Source organism: Rhipicephalus sanguineus, chromosome 1 (genome assembly GCF_013339695.2).
Source record: "Rhipicephalus sanguineus isolate Rsan-2018 chromosome 1, BIME_Rsan_1.4, whole genome shotgun sequence".
NCBI lineage: Eukaryota > Metazoa > Arthropoda > Arachnida > Ixodida > Ixodidae > Rhipicephalus > Rhipicephalus sanguineus.
In genome coordinates this window covers 44,551,943-44,573,152 of record NC_051176.1, presented here as the reverse complement: position 1 = coordinate 44,573,152, position 21,210 = coordinate 44,551,943, and the positions used below count along the sequence as shown (strand labels likewise).

The following is a 21,210-nucleotide window of genomic DNA, read 5'->3' as shown; positions in this document are numbered from 1 at the left end:
TTCTTTGGACAATAAACCGTGTAATCAAAGAATCTTGCATTAGTGTTTATAATACATACCTTATGGGCGTTTAATGGTTAAGACAAAAGAAAATTAAGTGAATGTGGAAAATAGCATAAAACGGCTCGTGGGGACATTAATGGCAAAAACAGAGCAATCTTTACAACAAAGTTACTCGAATCCCCTTGCTAACGTCTTTAGGATGGCTCCTAATAATTTCCATTATAATAATAAAAAACTCAATTTCGCCATTTTACAAAACAGTGAGCAGAATGCTTGGTACTGTATACTGAAGGCTCGCCCAGATTATTATATATTTAATCGACTTGACATAACAATAAACTCAAGTGAAATAAAATTGTGTAGCAGTAGTCGAAACCGTACTTTTCCAGCGCATCACTGTCTGCGTGGGACCACTGGTGCGCCTGCGCAACGGGATGATGACGGCCTGCGGCGGGATATAAAATCCTACCACAATCGGACCCTAGCTCAGGTCGGCAGCTGTGCACTATTCGCAAGCATCTAACGCACTGAATGTTTTCAGATAAGAAATTATACAGTAACCCGTTGAAATTTCAACTGGCGCACGGCTGCCGAACAGAGCAAAGTGTCGATTTTAAAGCTTTTTTTTGGAAATGGGGAAGCATGCTGCTGCTAAAGATATGAACGATGACAGTAAGCATTATGAAAAAGAACCGACCGGCGCAAGTGACCTGCTTGAGCTGATAAGGACCTTTAAAAACTGTAAACATGACTTTCCGGCTGAAAGTCGTGAGCTGAAATAGAGTGTGTCCTTTAGCACTGACGCCTGTAAAGAAGTGAAAGAATTGACAGATGAAACAAGCAAGTGAGAGCAGAAATGGAGGAACTAACCCAAAGAAACATGGAATTAAAGGAAGAAAATAGGATGCTGTCGCAAAAGTGCGAAGATATGGAGCAGTACATGCGCTTAAACAGCTTGAGGGTAAAGGAGTACCTGCCGGCGCTGATCCAGTGACAGTCATACAGAAGATAGGCGAAGGCGTTGGCAAAAAGATGGATGTAATTGATATTGACGCATGTCACTGGGTCCGCACACCGAAGCCTGGAATCCAGAACATTATCGCTCATTTTGTAAGAAGAGACATGCGCAAGGCTTTGTTCGAAAATACAGGGGGAAAAGGCTAGACACCCCTATGGTGGCTCAGCGGGAACGAAGGCTAATCTACGTAAACGGGTACCTTACCAAGCGCAATAAGGCATTGCTCTCAGCCACTGTAAACGAAAAAAAGAGGCTACGTGGAAATACATAATACATATAGACTTAGTGGACGGGTGTTTGCACGCACGAATGAGGACTCGCCTGTAGTCCGCATTTCAGATCAGAAAGATATTTACCATATCAGAGCAGGATGTTCAGTGACTCAGTTTAGTCATAATGCATCACGTTTCAAATAACAATCCCAATTAAGCTACCGCCACTGATTTCAATTTGAGATTTTCCAGTTCTGATAAATAATTTGCCGCGTTACATATGAATGCATGAAGTATAAGAATGAAGGTAGATGACATTACTCTGTTTCTAGAGTCATTATCTGTTAACTTCGATGTGGTGTTATGCTCGGAGACATGAATAACTAAAAATGATAAATTGCCTCTCCTACCAGGATATAATTCAGAACATTTATGTTGGGTTAATAAGAAGGGGGCGAAGTTGCTATTTATTTGAAGGAAACATTTTCTCACGCGGTACTAGAAGAGTATTGTGTTATTAACGATGATGTTCAATGCCTAGTACTGGTAATTGAAAAAACAATTACTGCTTTCATATATAGACCAGCCATGGGAAGTAAAAGTCATTTATTATTGCGATAGCAATTATATGGACAGTCTCGGCTGGATTTTGCCGTCGCTACCGTCATGCACCGTATATGTATAAGTAGGTATATATATATATATATATATATATATATATATATATATATATATATATATATATATATATATATATAAGCCCCAAAAAATAATTCAGAAAAATGCTTCCGAAGCGCGGAATCGAACCAGGGACCTTGCTCCGCAGCGAGTGGCGCTAACCACTACGCCACGAAACGCAGGTCCTGCACGTAGCTAACGGCGAGCGTTATATACACACCCTTTACCGCTGGACGGACTCAGAGACGGCAGGAGCTTATAAGCGTTTCTTCATTACCAGCGAGATAGCGCTAGGAGCGCGACGGGCGCTTTTAAAAGTCGTCGGCTCGCTCGCTCGCTTATTCTTATATTTGGGCAGGGAGAACCTTGCCCTTCCGCTGTCTGCTCGCGCGGTTTTCTCGTGGTGAGGGGAAGAGGGATGTTTCAAGGTTTCACCGCGATGTCCGCGCTCATGTTACGGAGCGTACGAAAGTCACTCGAGCTCAAGGGACGCCGCTAAACGAACAAACAGAAGATGAGCGCGAACTATCAAGTGTCACAGCTCGACACTTGAAGCACGCTAGTTTCCTTCGCTGCTTCGGCCGCCTTTGCAACAGGAGCGCTGTTCAAACTGACAGTATCCATTGGCGAGCCTCACTTCGTATAGCATTAGTTTCTTGCTATCGCATTTATTGCTTCGCCCTTGCGGCGAAACTGTGACTTTTTTTGTCTTTCTTGGAGACTCTACTCTTCAAGTTTTCCCCTAGCTATAAGCTTTTAATTATGGGCGACATCAACATAGATATGATGTCCTTTGACACATCTATAAAAGCCCATCAATAAAAGCATCTCTATAAAAGCGGTAGAGAGTATATGCTTACAAATTCGTCACAACGGCTCCCGGCGGCTGTCCAGCCCACACGTAGTAAGCTGGCAGTGAAACCCCGCCACGGGTCTAGTGGTTATGGCGCTTGACTGCTGACCCGAAGGTCGCGGGATCGAATCCCGGCCGCGGCGGCTGCATTTTCGGTGGAGGCGTAAATGTTTGAGGCCCGTGTACTTAGCTTTAGGTGCACGTTAATGAACCCCAGGTGGTGGAAATTTCCGGAGCCCTCCACTACGGCGTCTCTCATAATCATATCATGGTTTTGGGACGTTAAACCCCAGATATTATTATTATTACTGGCAGTGAAGCCAACTGCCCCCTCAGTGGCTGCAGACAGTGCTGCATCACTATTTCTCAAGAAGGACCCACCAACCTCTGGGCAGGTGGGTCCAAAGGCTCTGCCCCCTCAGGCGAAGCCTCTTTGACGAACGTACATCGGGGCCCCACAAGAAGCGATTGACACAAGTTTGAGAGAGGTGGCGCAGAACGCGCTAAAGGAGCGGCGTGACTCTGTCGACCGCTTCAGAAATAAAAAAAATTCCTGTTACGAAGCCTGGAAAGAGCTACGCAACATGAGGTCTCTGTAAACACACAACACTAACATACCACTCAAGATGTATACACAGGTATTACAATGGAACGTCAGAGGTCTTCTGCACAGTCCAGATGAGATTGCAGAGCTCCTGCATAAATCCAGTCCAAAAGTGATGTGTGTTCAAGAAACACACCTTTGACCTACACACACTAACTTCCTCAGAAAATATGGTATACTCTGCAGGGATCGTGACGGCACAGTCACTTCGTCCGGCGTTGTGGCAATTATAGTTGATAGTGTTGCATGCAAGCAACTCCATCTGAGAACTCATCTGGAAGCTATTGCTGTTCAAGCGGTGCTTTTTAAGAAGCTAATCACTGTCACTTTAGTATACGTTCCTCCGGGTTATAGACTTGTGAAAACTGAATTCCAAAATCAAATTCATGAGCTTCCCAAAGCTTGTTTACTAGTCAGAGACCTAAATGCACATAACACTCTATTTCCAGTGGAGAATTTCCTATTCTCCACTGGTGTATGTCCGCTGAACAAAAACAAACAAGCATACTTCAATGCTACGCACCAAACATGATCATCTATCCACTAAAGCATCTCATGCAGTACTCTAGTTTTGTATCTTGACTGGTGGGTTATTAAGAACCCATACGGATGTGATCACTTCCATGTGGTAATAGGTTAAACGAAACGAGACAATTGGTCGCTGCTTGTCCGTTGGAAAAATCAAGTTATCCAACTGAGAGCTGTTCCAATAACATACATATTTACAGTGGGATGACATTGCTTCCTTTAGCATAGAAGACGCAGCAACACATTTTATGACTGACGTTGCTGAAAAACATATTAAACTAAATAACGGACAAGTCAGAAAACACCGTATACCTTAGTGGAATGAAGAATGTAGGGAAGCAAGGAAAAAACAGAATAAAGCTTGGGGACTACTTCGTGACCATCCAACATCTGAGAACCTTGTTAATGTCAAGAAAGCCAAGTCGCAGGGCAGGCGAGCGTGTCGAAAAGTATATATCTAACATGAGCACTTATACGGATGAGAGTAAGGTGTGGAGTAGCCTGAACAAATTAAACGGCCAGGAAACACAACCACTGCTCTTAGTAAATACTGAAGGCAATAACATGGAAGACTAGGCAAACTTTCCGGGTGAACACGTTCAACATATTTCTAGCGCATCCCATTATAAGCCAACTTCCTGAAGTTTAAGAAACGCGAAGAGTGGGAACGCTTTGAACGAAAGTTTATTAGAAATCGACCTGACAACCGTCCGTTTAATGTAGAAGAACTCAAGGCCGCTCTGAGTTCTTGTAACAACTCAGCACCCGGCGGTGATCACATCATGTATGAGATGCTCAAGAACCTACACCCTGAAGCACTAAATGCACTTCTGTCCCTTCACAGCACCATGTGGGCATCTGGGTACATTTCAACGTCTTGGAAAGAAGCCGTTATCATTCTAATACATGTCATGTCATTCTAATACATGTCAGGCCAATAGCACTGACAAGCTGCTTCTGTAAGCTCTGTTTTCGCGAAAGCAACAAGCTCCTAGACCCACTTCAGTGTGGTTTCATGGAGGGTCGGTCAACACTGGACCCCCTTGTTTGCGTCGAGGGAATGATGCCTTTATCCATAAACAGTTTTTCCGTATTTCACGACCTCGAGAAAACCTATGACACAACATGGTCATTAGGAATCCTCAAAGACTTGTCCACGTTGGGTGAACATGGTGGGATGTTCAAAACAATAGATAAGTTATTTGTCTATCGCACGTTTCGCATTAGGCTGGGAAATGCTTTGTCAAAACCGTTCACTCAAGAAACTGGTGTGCCGCAAGGGGGCGTGCTTATTTGCACCCTCTTGAATGTGAAAATCAACTCTCGCACGTTGATTCCTCCCGCAATGTTTTACTCTGTATACGTTGATGACGTTCCAATAAGATTTAAATCAGCCAACCTATTAATCTGTGAGCGACCTCCTTAAACCTCCTTAAAAGCTCGTTTGTTATTTATTAGAAAATCTTTGTACTAGGTCCTGAGCTTACACTTGATGGACAACACATACAGATCAACAAAGAATATAAGTGTACGCATCATCCTTGTTTACAAAATGAGCTTCACCCGCGATATCAAGTACCTTAAAGCTAAGTGCCTAAAAACAATAGATATCCTAAAGATACTGTCACACACAACACGGGTAGCGATAGGAAGTGCTTAATGGACCTGTACAAGAGTCTTTTCAGGACATGTTTGGACTATGACAGTGTGGTGCATCACTCTGCCGCACCCAGTGCGCTGAAAATGCTTGATCCGATTCACCATTTGTGCATCCGCCTAGCCACTGGCGCCTTCTAGACGAGCCCTGTAGAAAGGCTCTGCGTGGAATCAGACGAGTGGTCGCTACATTTACAGAGGTCATACTTATATTTTTAGTAGAGCTGTGCGAATAGCAAAATTTTGGGTGCGAAGCGAATTCGAATATTGAAGTGGGAGTGCAAATCGAATGAAATATTTTTCGAATATTTCTAGAATATTTTTCCAATAGTTCGAAGCGAAATTGCAGAAAAAAAAGTTGGAGAGGATTCCTAGGCATATCCTTATGCGATAGCAACATGAAAATGTTTCTTTTCGCTAGGTTGATGAATGACGATGATGAATGACGAAGCAGATGATGATGATGATGATGATGATGATTTGGCGCAACGAAAGTGTTGCCGACAGCAGTTTACACGTGATAAGCAAAGATGCCATTTCCTCAGCCTCTCCATCTCTTTCAACTTCTGTGGAAGCCCAACTGATGTGGCGGAAAAGAGTGTGCTCCCTTCATGTCCGGAGTTCCAAATCTGCCTCGTAGACGTCGATATATAGGAACATCTGAAATTTTGGTGCTAAAAAGCTTCGGCGTTCGATTTTTCGGACTTCCTGCCCAAATTTTAGGTTGAAAACAGCATTAATTGAGCCCCCACCTCTGCCACATCTTTCATCTCCATGTTGGAACCAGCGTTTTCTTGAGCTAATACATTTGCTACCATAGCGGAGCTTGAAAGGCAGCTTTGCCGCAATACGGGGTTGTAATGAGATGAAGCATATTGAAAATCTAGGGACCACTTCCAGTCGGACGTAGACTCTTCGCTAAGTTCGACCTTAACAGAACTTGAAAGGCAGCTTTGCCACAATACGAGAATGTAACGAGGTGAAGCAAATTAAAAATTTGAAGGGGTAACTTTCAATCGGAAGTTGACTGTATTTGTCTTTTTGAAGTTCGAACTGTTCGAATAGTAAAATTACAGTGTGAATCGAATCGAATAGCAACACTATTAAAAAAATATTCGAAATTTCGAATATTCGCACACCCCTAATTTTAAGTATTTCCTGAAAGTGTATGCAAGCACTCATTATACCGAAAGTCGCGCCGTAAATGACCTGTCCAGTTCTCAGCTCTTTCACCACCGACCCTCGATGAAAGAACGCTTTTTGCTGCGTGCACGAGCACTGGCTGAAGAAGCAGATGCCCTCTGCTCGAACACCGCTTAATGACTCCTAATTTACAGGCCCTGCCATGGGAATGGCACGTTATAGATTGTGATACACCTCTTGTACATGGCTGGAACGGTTATACGTTTCAGCCTTGAAGAAGACAAGTCCACTTGTCGAAACGTTGGCTCGAGCACCCACCCCCTGTTTACGGATTTTTTCACCTCTTGTACATGTCACAAAGCATGACCCCCCTCCCTGCACACGCAGATGTACTTCCGTGAAATGCAGCAAAAATGCTCTTGCGCAGAATTGTTTAGGGGTGCGTCAAAATCCCATGCGGGCGTGTCCTACGCAGTCGTCAGACAATCCTATTAGCACTCTGGTACTGTGCACCCTAACACAAGCATACTAACAGCAGAGGCCTACCCAGTTCTGGTGGCAGTAAAACATATTAACAAAATGAAAATAAGAAATGCAGTGATATATGCGGATTCCTTAAGCGTGGTGAGAGCTTTAAAAACCCTCAAAAAATAAAAAAAAGTTCTGTCATTGTGTCGCTGTTCTCACTCCTGTGCACCATATACTCGGTCAAATAGCATGTTGTAAAATGCTGGGTGCCGGGGCATCGTGATATCGAGGGCAACGCACTGGCTCGCGTGCTTGCCGCATAGGCCCATGCAAATGCTGCCGCATCATGCACAGCTGTCTCCAATGTACTTCAGGCCCCTTTTGAGAAAAAGCTCAGGGCTTACTGGCAGGCATTATGGGACCGACACATACAAAATAAATTACACGGGATCAAGCTAGACCTCGGTAAGTGACCACCCACATCAAACATATGTCGTGCAGATGTAACACTCTGTCGACTTCGAATAGGACACACACACAGTACACGTGCACACCTCTTGACCGAGGTCGCGGGATCGAATCCCGGCCGCGGCGGCTGGATTTTCGATGGAGGCGAAAATGTTTGAGGCCCGTGTACTTAGATTTAGGTGCACGTTAAAGAACCCCAGGTGGTCGAAATTTCCGGAGCCCTCCGCTACGGCGTCTCTAATAATCATATCGTGGTTTTGGGACGTTAAACCCCAGATATTATTATTATTATTACCTCTTGACCGGCGCTGACGCACCCAGCTGTGATATATGGGGTAAGCCACTTACGGTTCTTCATATGCTGTTACAATGTCCAGAACTCGAAGACAGTAGAAAGCAGCATTTTAGAGTGCAGCTCTTAGGCGCCCATTCCTGCGTTGAGCGGCGTCGCCATTGGCTGGCAACGGCGTAACCAGTAGAGCGACAGAGGACGAAAGAGAGCAAACGCGGAGTCTGTCGATATCGCAAGTCACTGGCCTGCAGCCTCGCTTTCTGCCTCGGTCACGCGCGCTGGCCCCTCGGTCGGAGCTTTTCCGTATGCAGGGCTGGCAGGTGCACTGCGGCTGGCTTCGCTTGTCGCAACGGGGCTGTTGGCATTTCGCTTGGTTCGCGACGCCTGCAATGCACAGAATGGTGTGCGTAGCACTCGAGCGATTCACAGCGCTAGTAAGCGCTATGAAGCCAATTTTTTGAAATTACGCATACTTCCGTTCGATTTTTTACGTGAAATAAACATGGTAAAACATGTAAATAGTATAGTAGGTAACAATCATCTATTTGATATATTACGTAGAGCAGCCTGAGTAACGCGTAACAAAACCTTTGGTAAGTTTATTATGCCATCGACAAGAAATGCATATGGCGAAATATTAATTGAATTCAGTGACATAAAATTTTGGAATAACATACCATTGCACATGAAACAGAGAAGCATATCACATTCCTTAAAGAAACACGATTACCAGCAACTATCAGTACTTGTGTAAAATGCTCATCATATGTGCTTCTTTATTTATATGCTTTCTTTACTTTTAATTTCTTTTATGTTAATCTCTCGGACAAGATTTTGTGTCATAAAAAATCACTGTACCTTTCTTTAACAGTGTTTTATGTGTTGTGATTACGGTGTTCATTATAACTTTGTATACTTGTCTAATGCTGCCTATTTATCACTGATTTGTATTTTATACATTGCAAACATGCGAGTTATGTCCACGGCTGGCGGCCCATTTCAGTTCGACAGCCGTCGCACTGGAAACGTCTCGGTTATGCAATAAACAGCACGCAAACATTCGGCGATGCATACTTGTTATGCCCGCTGAACCTGCCTTCGGCCCGGCGACCTTGGGCCACATATACTCTTGTATAAAGCGGTAGTACCCTCAACCGCTTCCATGCAACGGTTCTTCAAGAGTGCCAACGAAGTGCTGGCGGGAAAACAGTTTTCTATGTAGGACACCAACATCGACATATAACTCTTAATGTGTTCAAACAAGGGACTTTACTAAGTTTAGAATATGTAACCTTACATTATCTTCCACTCTTAATGCAATATCAAATAGTACTCATTAGACGAATGTGTTTTGTTCCTTTCAGTGCGGTTCCGTGTACAAAAAATGCAATTATATTGGTTCATGTGAGGAACTTTCTATTTGAACATAAGCTGCACAGCATCCCGAGTGCGCATATCGAGACCGATGTCGAAAGATCCACATGTGTTGCAGTTGTAATAGGCGAGCACGAAAGTCGCAGTTAATAATGTCTGAAGTATGTCCAGCGCTCTGTAAAAAAAATTCTTCTAGGAGCGTTTCTTTAGACACTTTACCTCGAAATATTCTGATGCTGGCGATGTTAATAGTGGTATAATATACGGAGTTCACTGTGAACATTAGCTTGCTCGCTTCATTTCGCCTCAGTATTATCCTACACTATATTTTAATAAAATGAAATGTAACGTTAATGTAACGACGGGTTCCATTGTTCTGGGTGTAACGAAAGCACGTTCCCTTCCCATTAAAGGAACTTGTAAAGGGAACTGGTTTCAAATTAGTGGAAGAAACTAGGAACGAGCTGTCGTTTCTGTTTTAGAGGAGCGTATACACCACTCGTGAAACTGTCAAAAGGCTGAATAATCTTTTGCGCTTACGAATCCGCACTTCAGTTATGACCGTTTAGGTTTGCGCAGCGGGAAACGCAAACAAGATATATTTTCGGAATTCTTGTTTGCTTAAAGTTTTTTTAATGTACTGTCTGTCGTAAAAGTTTGCGGGATCTGCAGAGCGTGGTGGAGTGACGGGAAACTGCATTGTTGTGCCACCTACCGTCACACAGCTTGGCGTTGAGGCTATCGGCCGCGCCTCCGCTATTAGTTCCGGCAACCGTGCGTTGGCGGAGCTCAGCGCGAAGGCCACGGCCGATAGCCTCAGCACCATGCCGTGGGGCAATAGGTGGCGCAGGAATGTAGTTTTCCGTCGCTCCGCCACGCGCGGCCGACAGTACTTGCACTGATCAAATCCCGAGAAGCGTAAGCCTCAACAAAAAAGCTGCAGCGTCTTTCAGTGTCACTAGCTGTCATCGTTTTCACTTCGTATACAGCAGCCAAGGACAAGTGCGCTCTGCAGGCGGAGAAGAATGCCAACATTTTCCCACATATTTTCCAAGTGCTTTCATGTGGAATTAAGCTTGCACTTGCAGGACCGTTTGCGCTGGGCACGCTATATGTATGTGAGGAAACCGCAGTACACAATAAGACAAGCAGGAGACGATGTGATGTTCGCGAACGGTAAAACTTCTACTCGTGTTGCTTCGTCACACGCGCCTCTAGCCGTGATCGTGATGGTCGCTAAACCAGTGCTTTGCACGCACGCGAATTTTTTAGCCCTATAAAAAGTTCTGCCGCATACTGAACTCGTTTTCATAGTTTATTAACTATCAAACTCGTAAGGGGGGAACGACGTAATCGTTAGTACTGTCGATATTATAAGACCCGCATTGTGCCATACATAGTGGCTGCAATACATACTTGGCGACATTGTGTCTAAACTTCCCGAGTAAAATGCTGCGCAGATGGTGGCGTCTTTCAGAGAACCGAGCGCTAAGCACACGCGCAACTTACACTTCAAGAGTGCTGGAGAATAAGCTGCGGTGCACCGACTCGCAGTTAGTCTTTCGCTGCATCTGTTTTATTTATTGGTTCCATTTTCTAAAACGTCATGGCAGGAGATGTCATCAAAAATGTCACTATAGATGTGTATGCCACTACCGAGATTCTCGTGGCACCTTGAGACACGGAAATGACCAAGAAAAAAAGGAACAAATTTTGCTGGTTTGATGCGATACGGATAAATTCACTGTGTCCCGATAGCCACATTTAAGGTTCTGACAATAAACATGCTTGCATGCATTTGCGAAGCAGTGTTCTGAAAAATAATGATGTCGGTGTTAAATACAGTAAAAGCATAATTGTTCGGTATTCTCCCTAGCTGACATATACGGAACTGTTGACTGCACTGTCAAATACGAACACAACTGATCTTAATACTTCAGATATGCTAGGACAATACCGACACCGTTTATGTACCATGTACCAGTATTTTTACATCACAATATTTTCTTTATTTTTCTGTTTGTTTTCTGCGCTCATGAATAAAGCTGGAGGAGGCACGGCGACTGTAAGCTGAAATGGGTGCGCGCGATCACGTTTCGCTCCTTGCTTTGAACGCTCATAATTAACTTCTAAAGCTCCATGCTACATTTATGCTTATGTGCACATACGTTTTGATTTGGGTACTTCAACGCGAGGGTTTTAGAGCGCAGCTTTTAGGCTCTTAGGCGGCGAAGGCCAACCAAAGAGCGTGCTCCTTTGTTGGCTCTCGCCGCGCACGCGATGCTTTTCTTATTTTGCCGAAGCGCGGCTAGATTGCTCTGAAAGCTACGCCGCCGACGAAACAAAAAATATAAATAAATAAAAATAAACAAGAAATAGAAACAGACAAGAAATAAAAATTTAAAAGTAAAAATAAAGCTTTGTATGTAACTACAGTACGCATTGCTGAAGCAGGAAATAAAAATAAAATAATAATAATAAAATTGGCAAAAACGAAACATTAATAAATATGGACAAAATAAAAGAAACATTTCAAAAACAAGAACTAAAAATAAAGTGTGGTCAAAGTGTACGTGCATACGTGCCTCTCTCAAATTCTTTAATAATGATTGTTACGATTATCAAAGTCCTTGCCTCAATATATGCCAAATGAAAGGATGCGTACAGCTGCTCTGATATTTCGCATTAGGGAGTATAGTAATATTCGGTAATATGTACATTTTTTTAATATTGCAAAACGAAACAGTGGTATTGTTTCATAGCGGGCGCGTGGCACCTCGTCTTGCAGACTGCTGCCGCCATTCCTGTACGAGTTTCTGGAGGCCCTTCTCGCCCAGCAGACGGCGCCGGAGGAAGCGTACGCCAAGCTCGAGGCCTTGGCCGCCAGGCAGGCTGACCGGCTACGACAGATGCGACAACAGGGCGCACCACAAGCACAGTGCGAGGCCGTGCTACGGGAGAGGTTCCTGCCAGCCCTTATGGCTCAGGTGAGTGTACCGCACGACAACGCTCTTTGTACACAGTGCTCAAAATCATGAGAAACTCTAAAGCGCTTGCGGATTCGGCTCTGTGGCATGTTTGAGTCGGTGAAGAGTGTTTCCTTTGACAACTTTCTTTATCGCATTTATTTTGTAAAGTATCTGAAATACACAGATAGCATAAGTCTCTCTAGCATGCATACGTATTCGCTAAACATTGAAATTAGGCTTCGATTCATTTTATTGAATCTTTGTATGAGCTTCCTTTTTTATGGGTCTTACGAGTCTAATGCCTTGGAAGCAACACTAAACGGGAATGTCTCCAGTGGTGGCCCTCTGCGCCTAAAGCTCTGTTTCATACATCAGGTGCAACACGGAAGACGCTAGCGAGACTTCTTGCACTAAATGTCAACGCGGACCGATATTGGCCTAAGGTTGGCAAACATTGGCAGAAGTATTGGTTTTATGTTTGCTTTTGGCGTTTTGCTACACCTAAATGTGGTTTGGTCTGATATTAAAAATCAATGATGGGTCAATGTTTGCAAACATGGGTCTAGCCAATATTGTGCGTCGTGCGTGTCATCTAGTATATTGTATAAGTATTGGCAGCTCCAATATTTTCCCGTATTTTCGTTGGCTGTGCCATCGTTACCTTTTCTAGCGTGTAACTCCGGCTCTTGCTAGCCTTTTCGTTGGCTATGTCAATATCATACCGCCGTTTTCCATTGACTGCGTAACCTAACATGAGTTTGTGCATGCGAATAAACGAGAATGCGGAAAGTAACATGCGATGAAGTAAAAAACGACCTGCTGAGCGCGATACACACAAAAAAATCAATCGAAAATTTTGTGCGTTGCGAGAACATATCGGCGTTCATCCGCAGATGGCTCGTCAAGAGTCAAACACTCAGGTCCGAAGAAGCACAGGGCAGCTGCTTTCTCAGTGGCTTCGCTGTTGAATCGCATCCTGTCTCGGTAGCCGAGTCCGTTTTTTAACGATGGTTCCCGTCTGATAGCACAAGGGCGTGCGACCGCCGATACCGGGAGCCCGAACGAGGCGAAGGAACTGCCGGCCGTCTAACAAAGAATAGTTGCCGGCCAGAAGAGGCCGAAACACGTGCACAGCTTTTGAGGTCCCGTCATCACCCACACTTCCTCCCCACTTCCTAAACGCTTCGAAAGTATGGCACCGCTGTTGAACCCTCGTGGGCGTAGCAACCGTCAAGTGACAAGTGTTTTATGACCAACCGCTACCCCGCTACCCCACTTTCGGGAAGAGAGGGACGTTAACTTCCTGAACAAAACATGGCGTCGCGCGGCATCTGCGTCCTCCCGAACACCGACAACATTTATATGAAGTGAACGCGTCTGGTTGCGTGAAGCGGTCAGACTGCAAACATAACTGATCGCTCATTTTGAGATTCCGCGGGCGATACCGCAGTCTTGCACAGCTCATCGCTGTAGCGCGAATACAAAAAAGCTGCGATCCAAGCATTCGTCTAGCAAACACGAAAATGCGCTGCGCGGCGGAAGTCACATGAAGTGATTTGAGTGCTCGCCGCTAATAAAGCTGTTACCGTCCTTTGTTACCGTCCTTACGGGATGGCGGTGCCAATATTGTATGATGGCTGGGAGTGATGGGTCTTTGTTACCGTCCTTACAGGATGGCGGTGCCAATATTGTGTGATGGCTGGGAGTGATGGGCCTTTGTTACCGTTATTACAGGATGGCTGTAATTACGGTAACAATGGCGGTAATAACGGTAATCGCGGCCACGGCGGCCACATTTTAGACGGAGGCGAAAATGCTTCAGGCCCGTGTGTTAGATTTAGGTGCACGTTAAAGAACCCCAGGTGGTCCAAATTTCCGGAGCCCTCCACTACGGCGCCTCTCATAATCACATCGTTGTTTTGGGACGTTAAACCCCGCCAATTATTAATATGCAATAATGCATGTTGCTGGGCGAGTCGATCGTACATCATGAAACAAGGTGCTGCGCAAAGTAAACAAGGACAAGGAAGTGAACGAAGACGGGCGCAGACTCGCGACTGAATTTTATTGAACAACAAAACGCACATTTATACGACACAAACCGCAAAATCATCTATGCGCATGCGAGGAACCTGCTTTCATTACCGTACAATGTTATAGAGGTATCACTGACGCAAATGTCTCTTTTTTTCTTGATGAAGAAAGCCTCGGCAAGCTCACGTGCCAACTGGTTCTGACTACGCCTCAAGATTTTTGTTGTTGCCAGCAAAGGCTGGCACGGTTTGCCACAGGCAGCCGACGGGCATGCGCTGCAGTGAATAGGCAAATTAGAGCCTTGTTCGTTCTTTATCGAAAGCTGGTGCTCCCTTAGTCGTTCATTTATACACCGGCCCGTTTGGCCGATGTATACTTTCCCGCACGCCAGAGGGATTTCATATACAACCCCCGTCGAGCACTCGACGAACTGAGTGGCGTGGCTTTTAGTTTAGTGCAAGCTTGCACGCTTCTATTTCCAGAGGCGATGCGGGGGCATAGTGACGCCAGTTTGCATGGGGCAGAAAACACCACCGGCACACCATGACGATTGGCAACATTCTTCAGGTTATGTGACACCCTATATGGATATAGGGGACAACTGCCGGTCGCATTTTTTCACGACTTTGACAACCCTGAATCGCACTAGCCTCGTACCTCTGGAGCAGCTTCTCCGCCACAGCAACCACGACTGCCGTAGGGTAACCAGCATTCATCAACCTGGCAATCTGAATGTTAAGGCTGTCATGTACCAGGTGAACACATGACTTTTCCAAGGCTCCCTTCAAACAAAACATGCCAATGACCCGTTTAACTGTCTTGGAATGCGTAGAATCGTACAATAACAGGTCTTTTCTGGCTCACGGTGAGCACATCCGGCATGTGTTATCTGGTGTCACAGATAGGTTAATATCTAAAAACTGAATTCTATTCTCGTCCGGTAGTTCGAAGGTGAAGGTTAAACCTCTCCCGTGTCGTTCAAAGATCGCTAAAATATCTTGCACTGAATTAGCGTGAGTCAAACCAAGTTGTTCTTTAAAAAGTATCAGGTAGTCATCTACATATCTAAAAACTTTTAGCACTATACCCTGGTCCGAAGAGCACACCAAATCACGATCAACACTGGCCAAGAAAATATCAGCTAGTACAGGCGCCACGCATGACCCAATACATATGCCATCCCGTTGAACAAAAACCTGGTTGCCAAAAGTAACATATGTTGAATCAAGGTAAAATTCCAGAAGTAACAAAAAATTATCCAGGGTCAGACCGCTGGTGTTCTGGAACTGTACGACACCATTACTTTCGATACATGATCTAAGCGCACAAAACAGGGCTTGATGGGGAATAGAAAAGAACAAGTTCTGAATATCAAATGAGACAGCGTAACCAACAGAAGACCAATCTTTTAAGAACGTGACCACTTCTCCCGAGTTCTTAATCATGAAAGGATCTTCAATCCTTAATGACTTCAAGCACTTCATAAGGAAGGTGCTGATTTCCCGTTGCCCGGTACCCCTTTCGCTAACTATGCACCTTAAGGGCTTGTCAACTTTATGCGTTTTAACAGAAAAGAACAGTTCTAGGCTATTACTCTTGCAGTTCTTAACAGCACGTGACAGTCTCTCTAATGTCAAATCTTTGCACAGTTCTAGAGCTCGAGTTTTTACCTTGGTAGTTTTCACTTTCCTCGGTACAAAGTTCTTGGAGACAGCTTGAGTGGCCTTCTCGTGAAACATCCCAGCCGGAAGAACGGCGAAGCCTCCCACCTTGTCCGCTTGCAAAAGCATGAGCTCATTCTGTTTGAAGTACGAGACAACCGCTCTCACGTCCTTCTGCAACCCCACCGATCCCCCACCTACGCGAACCTGGGTCCGGTTAGCAGTTCGCAACAAGCAGTCGACACCATCCAGGAGACACCTTTCGCGGTCGTCGTTACTCGCCTTCCTCGCTACTTGTCGATTCAACGACAGCAATTCATGCGCCGTTACCTTAGGCTGCAAAGCATACTTTGGGCCTTTCTTCAGGATGTCACTTATGTTGGCTGGAAGTTCAGTGTCGCCTAAAACAAAAAGGCCACCACCATGAGGCCTCCCTCGTCGTTTATCTTTGGGTAGGCGTAGTAGAACACACTTCCACCAGAACTCCACCGTTTGGGCTATCTGTTGCCGATGAGACCGCAGCTTCTGTTGACCAATCCACTCGGGGACTGTTTGGTAGGCAAGCACCCGTAACCAGTCGTTCAACAGCCGAATTTGTCGCCAAAGCTCAGATTTCAGGATTCTACAGATGCGCTTCACATGGCCAACCGAAGGCAAAACATGACCAAACAGAGTGATGATCTCTGTTGGCAGTAGATTTCTTTTCATGCAAAAACCAAAAAATCTTGCACGGCAGGTCGCAGCAACAATCGCACTCACTATAGATGACACTTGACAGTTTGTTGATTGAACACAAAAGGAAGGGCCCGCTGTAGAAGAAACGTACTGTAGAAGAAACTCCCGTCTTCGTTCACTTCCTGTCCTTGTTTACTTTGCGCAGCACCTTGTTTCATGTTTCACAATTATTAATGTGCTTGTCTGGCCATCTGCTAACAAAGCCGACTATGGAAGAGCAGGAAGAATGTTTTTATGGCCTACGCCGATCAAGAGCAATCATGTTCCTCTCGAAACATCACGTGATACCATCTTGCGAACATTGATCCATCATTTGCCTACAGGCTTGCCGCGTCGTGTTGCGAATCAGATCAAACTGTTCTTTCAGTGAAGACTTAGAAACGCTCAAACATCGGAAATGCATCACGCTAGGAACGCACTTGCGAAATGTGCTGGGAATGTCCTTGCGAAATGAACGTGCGGAAAATTTCCGCACATTAATTTCGGACGAGTTGCACCAAGCTGATCGGAAACAGCAAGCAGCTATGTTTGGTGGCCAACTATCAACAGCAACATTTTGTGTTTCAGCGCCTCTTGTACAGCTTGCGCATGAAATCGCAACTTGCCAGCTGAAGCGCATATGCATCCTTTGACAGACCTAGGCGTCTTTGCGACGGCTGCATGTTGATTCCGCTAGCCCTAAAGGCGGAGATCTGTACGGTGCGGCACACGCGATCGCATGGCCGTCGTTCTGCGGCGGTGCAGGCGCTTGCCAATGAATCATGCCTGCTTTTTTGGTCACCAACAGATGATGCCATCAGCGAGCTACCTCATTCTTGAAGCTGGTGTCAAGTCATGGTGTACGACCATGCACATGATTTTTGAAGGCCTTCGAGAAACACTTGCGAAGGATAGCCATCTTGAGATGACGCGTACGGTAGCAGGGTTTTGTGTGCGTGGGATTTCTACCGCGAACATACATGGCCGGCAAGCTAACACAAGACATTCAGGTCCCGGAGGGAGCTTTTTTCAATATCGCGAGTCAGGGTTAAAGCAGAAAGGCTGGTCTCAAGGGTGGTAAGCGCTTACGTGGCTAGTGTGCTTGCGGTAGCTCATGTTCTTTCCAGTACGACGTGATTAATCAGTATATCCGAAGGTTCTTTGAACACGCGTGTCAGATTACTTTTAATTAAAAATGTTATCTGTTCTTTCCAAAAACAAGTCTCTTTATAAGGGTGCGATGCAGGGAGCTACATGCACACTCCCTTCCTTTGCGAAAATACCCCTGCGTTCTACTCAACGAACGTGGAAGGGAGGCATAGGCAATCAGTAAAACAATGCTCTTGCACTGATAATTGCTTTTCCTTAAAATTGTATTTCTCCAAAAGTTTCAATATTTGTCATTACGCACTGTAGCAATGTTTTGTGGGGCAGGAAATAATACAAGTCTTTATTGTCAATCGAGAATGATTTAAATTCGAAACATTAGCTGTCTTTGAAAAATCGCTAACTTCAAGGCAATTGTTCGCCGAAAACATGTCGTCAATAAACAGCTGTTTTATTTTATCGTGCTCATACAAAGCGAGCATCTTTTGAAACGAATCCCTCTGCACAAAGCCCTACAGCACCTGAGACGGCAGATCACTCTTGTGGGTTTTCCCCAAGAAAATAAACATATCAAGACAGCTTTTTGCTTTTAAATGCGAATGCATTTCTTAGTCGGGGGTTGTCCTGCGTCCCTGGCCGGCGTGCGCACAGGTGTTATTTCTCCGCGCGCGTTCCTCCTCGCCGCTAGCAACAGCTGCGCCGCGCCTAGCAACCGGAGCAGGTGGTGAGCGGCGGAGGCTAAGGAGAGGAGGAGTGCGCGGGCGTGTGGTGGCGCTCGCATCGCGGAGCAGCGGAGGGTAAGGGAGAGGAGGGGTATACCCGGTGAGGGCGCTCGCATCGCGGAGCTCACTCGGCGGAGAGAGAGCTCGGGCGCTCCTCCTCGCCGCGCTCGGACCTATATATATCATGCAGGGAGCGCGCGCTTTGGTGTCTTGATAGCGATGGAAGTCGGTGAAGTCGAATCTCTCGCGGCAACGATACCACTAGGACGAAGTGTAACACAATGCAACTCGAGCATTACGCCTCTACGTGCACACTCTCGTCTCTCTTCATTAATTCATCGCACACTCATCGGGTGCACCCAAGCGCATTCGCATTTTCTCACGATCCCCTTCGGGGAGGTGCGGCTTTTTTTCCAATACGTTACGCCAGTGTTAGCAAGCTAAATTTAGAGCACATTTCTGTTGCGCTAGATCTACCTTTTACTAGGTCGACGTCTGTACATCTGTGAAAAACTGAGCAAAGAGCACCTTGAGCCTTTTCCAGGAATAAGTGATTCGTAACGACTACTGTCCCACGGTCCCTCATGCGTTTGCCTAAGGCGAAACGAAGGCGAAAGCCATCTCCTTTTGTTCTCAGTCGATCCCCCCGAAAGCTTTCTGCACTAAAGCTTTCTGCAAGTAATGTTATGTTCCGATTTCATATGTATCCAATATAAATCTTATCATGAACCAGAACCGTCTATTTCTATTTCTTAGAAGACTTTTTTGAATTTTCTATAAAGCGTGAGTAAGTGTTCGACTGGATATGCTTGGACGAGAAGCAAGAGTGTCACTCGGTGCTCTTGCCACTAAAAAAAATTAATCATTTTATATCTGAATTCGAAGTGTCAACGAAAAACGGTCGTATACATGACATTACCTTGTCCACATTCCACCGATTATGTTCAGATGTGACACAGTATCAACGCCTTTAGTAAGATCTGGATCTCCGTACTTTCAAGCTTGCAGGGACATTGTGGTGTATATGACACGTAAAGGGCAATAAAAGAAATCTCTCGGCCAGTCTCATCGCCGGCCGTTTTTCTAGTGATTTTTTTTTCTTGCTGGACGTGCACATGAGCGCCATCCATGTGCCTTTCTCCTTCCTCGCTTCTACAGCCTCACTCCAATTTTTTTTCTGCAGGCACGCATCCCGTGGGAGGCCCACGATTACCCTCTCGTTGAGCGTCTCTTCCGGCGCTCGGTGGAGCTTTGCAGCGAAGAGGACTGCTGGCGACTGAACGTAGGCCACGTTCTGTTCGTCCAGGAAGGCAAATTCCACGAGGCCGTGGCGTTCTACGAGCCCTTGGTGGAGCGCGAGCAGGACCGCGACCTCCTGCGACTCAGCCCCGCCCTGCTCGCAAACCTGTGCGTCGCGTACATTATGACCGGCCAAAATGAGCAAGCAGAGCAGCTCATGCGACGCGTCGAGCAGCGCGAGGAGCAACTCGCCTACGACCAGCCTGGCGAGAAGATGTTTCATCTATGCATCGTGAACCTCGTGATCGGCACGCTTTACTGCGCCAAGGGCAACTACGATTTCGGCATATCGCGAGTCATCAAGAGCTTCGAGCCGCACGCCAGCAAGCTCGGCGCCGACACGTGGTACTATGCGAAGCGCTGCCTGTTGGCTCTACTCGAGAACCTAGCCAAGCAGGTGGTTCTCGTCAGGGACGCTGTCCTCTATGACCTACTAAGGTTCCTTGCACAATGCGAGCAGCACGGTCGCACGCTGCCGTCGGCCACGGATATTAGGCCTACTCCTGCTGGGCTTGGGAGCCGCAGTGTCGCCTATGAAGCTCGGCGCTTGAGGGCACTCACACTTAGGCTCATGGCAGCTGAGCCCAGCGCTTTCAGAAGCCGGTAGACAAAAGGTGCAGAATTCTCTTTTTCGTGGGCACCACACCAACTACAATTTACGCGACAGCGTATGACAGGTTCTGCAGTCTACGGCTTCGCCAGAACCAGCTGGAAATTTTGTGTCCCATGTAAATAGAAGCTGATCGTATTGAAACCCGAGATGAATTCGAAAGCTTCTCTTCATTTCTTACCTTTAACGAAAGTGTGTTGTTCTATTAGCTGAATTTTGAATTGTTTCACCTCAATCATGCAAAGCCAGTTTATTGCAGGCGGCAAAAGAATAAAGATACAAGTACCAGCATGGTGTTTTATTGCACATTGTCCGCATCCGTCGGCACCCACCTTTACTGAGGATGGTGTTCAGATAAACCAAATTATTTCACGCGAAACGCTTAATAATATAAAGCTGAATGGATGAAGGAAAGCCATCGCATGCCATGAAAACAAGGGATGCGGTCGTAAATCGCAGAAAAGCAAGGGGGAAATCAGAATCATTAGTCCATGTTACCGTTGGCCCAAGCTGAAGTTTCAATTTATCGCCTTGGTTTTCCCCTGCGGTAGTACTGAAACTTCGATATATTCAATTTACGGATAAACACGCTTTGTTGCATTGAGTTTCAAAATGCACGGTGTTTTATAGATATGAAGTTGTGACAGGCGAAATACTTCGTTATATCTAGAACTTCGTTAAAATGAAGTTCGTTATATCAAGGCTTAACTGTGTATATTTTCGGTGTCATACTTTGGCCACCTATATTTCGCAACGGGGCGAATGAGAGCAAGAGTGCCCTTGCCCCTCCCCCTCTC

The 21,210-nt window shown here is 45.7% G+C and overlaps 1 protein-coding gene across 1 annotated transcript in view; it reads left to right on the top strand.

Annotated features, from left to right (window-relative positions):
- LOC119390841 (tetratricopeptide repeat protein 30B) overlaps positions 1-20,606 on the top strand; it is a 63,710-nt gene extending 43,104 nt beyond the window's left edge. Inside the window, exons 7-8 of the mRNA XM_037658557.2 lie at positions 12,086-12,284; positions 19,688-20,606. Of these exons, the coding sequence (XP_037514485.1) occupies positions 12,086-12,284; positions 19,688-20,410 (922 nt within the window). The 3' untranslated portion in view covers positions 20,411-20,606. The remainder of the gene's footprint in view (positions 1-12,085; positions 12,285-19,687) is intronic.
- Positions 20,607-21,210: the final 604 nt, after the last annotated feature.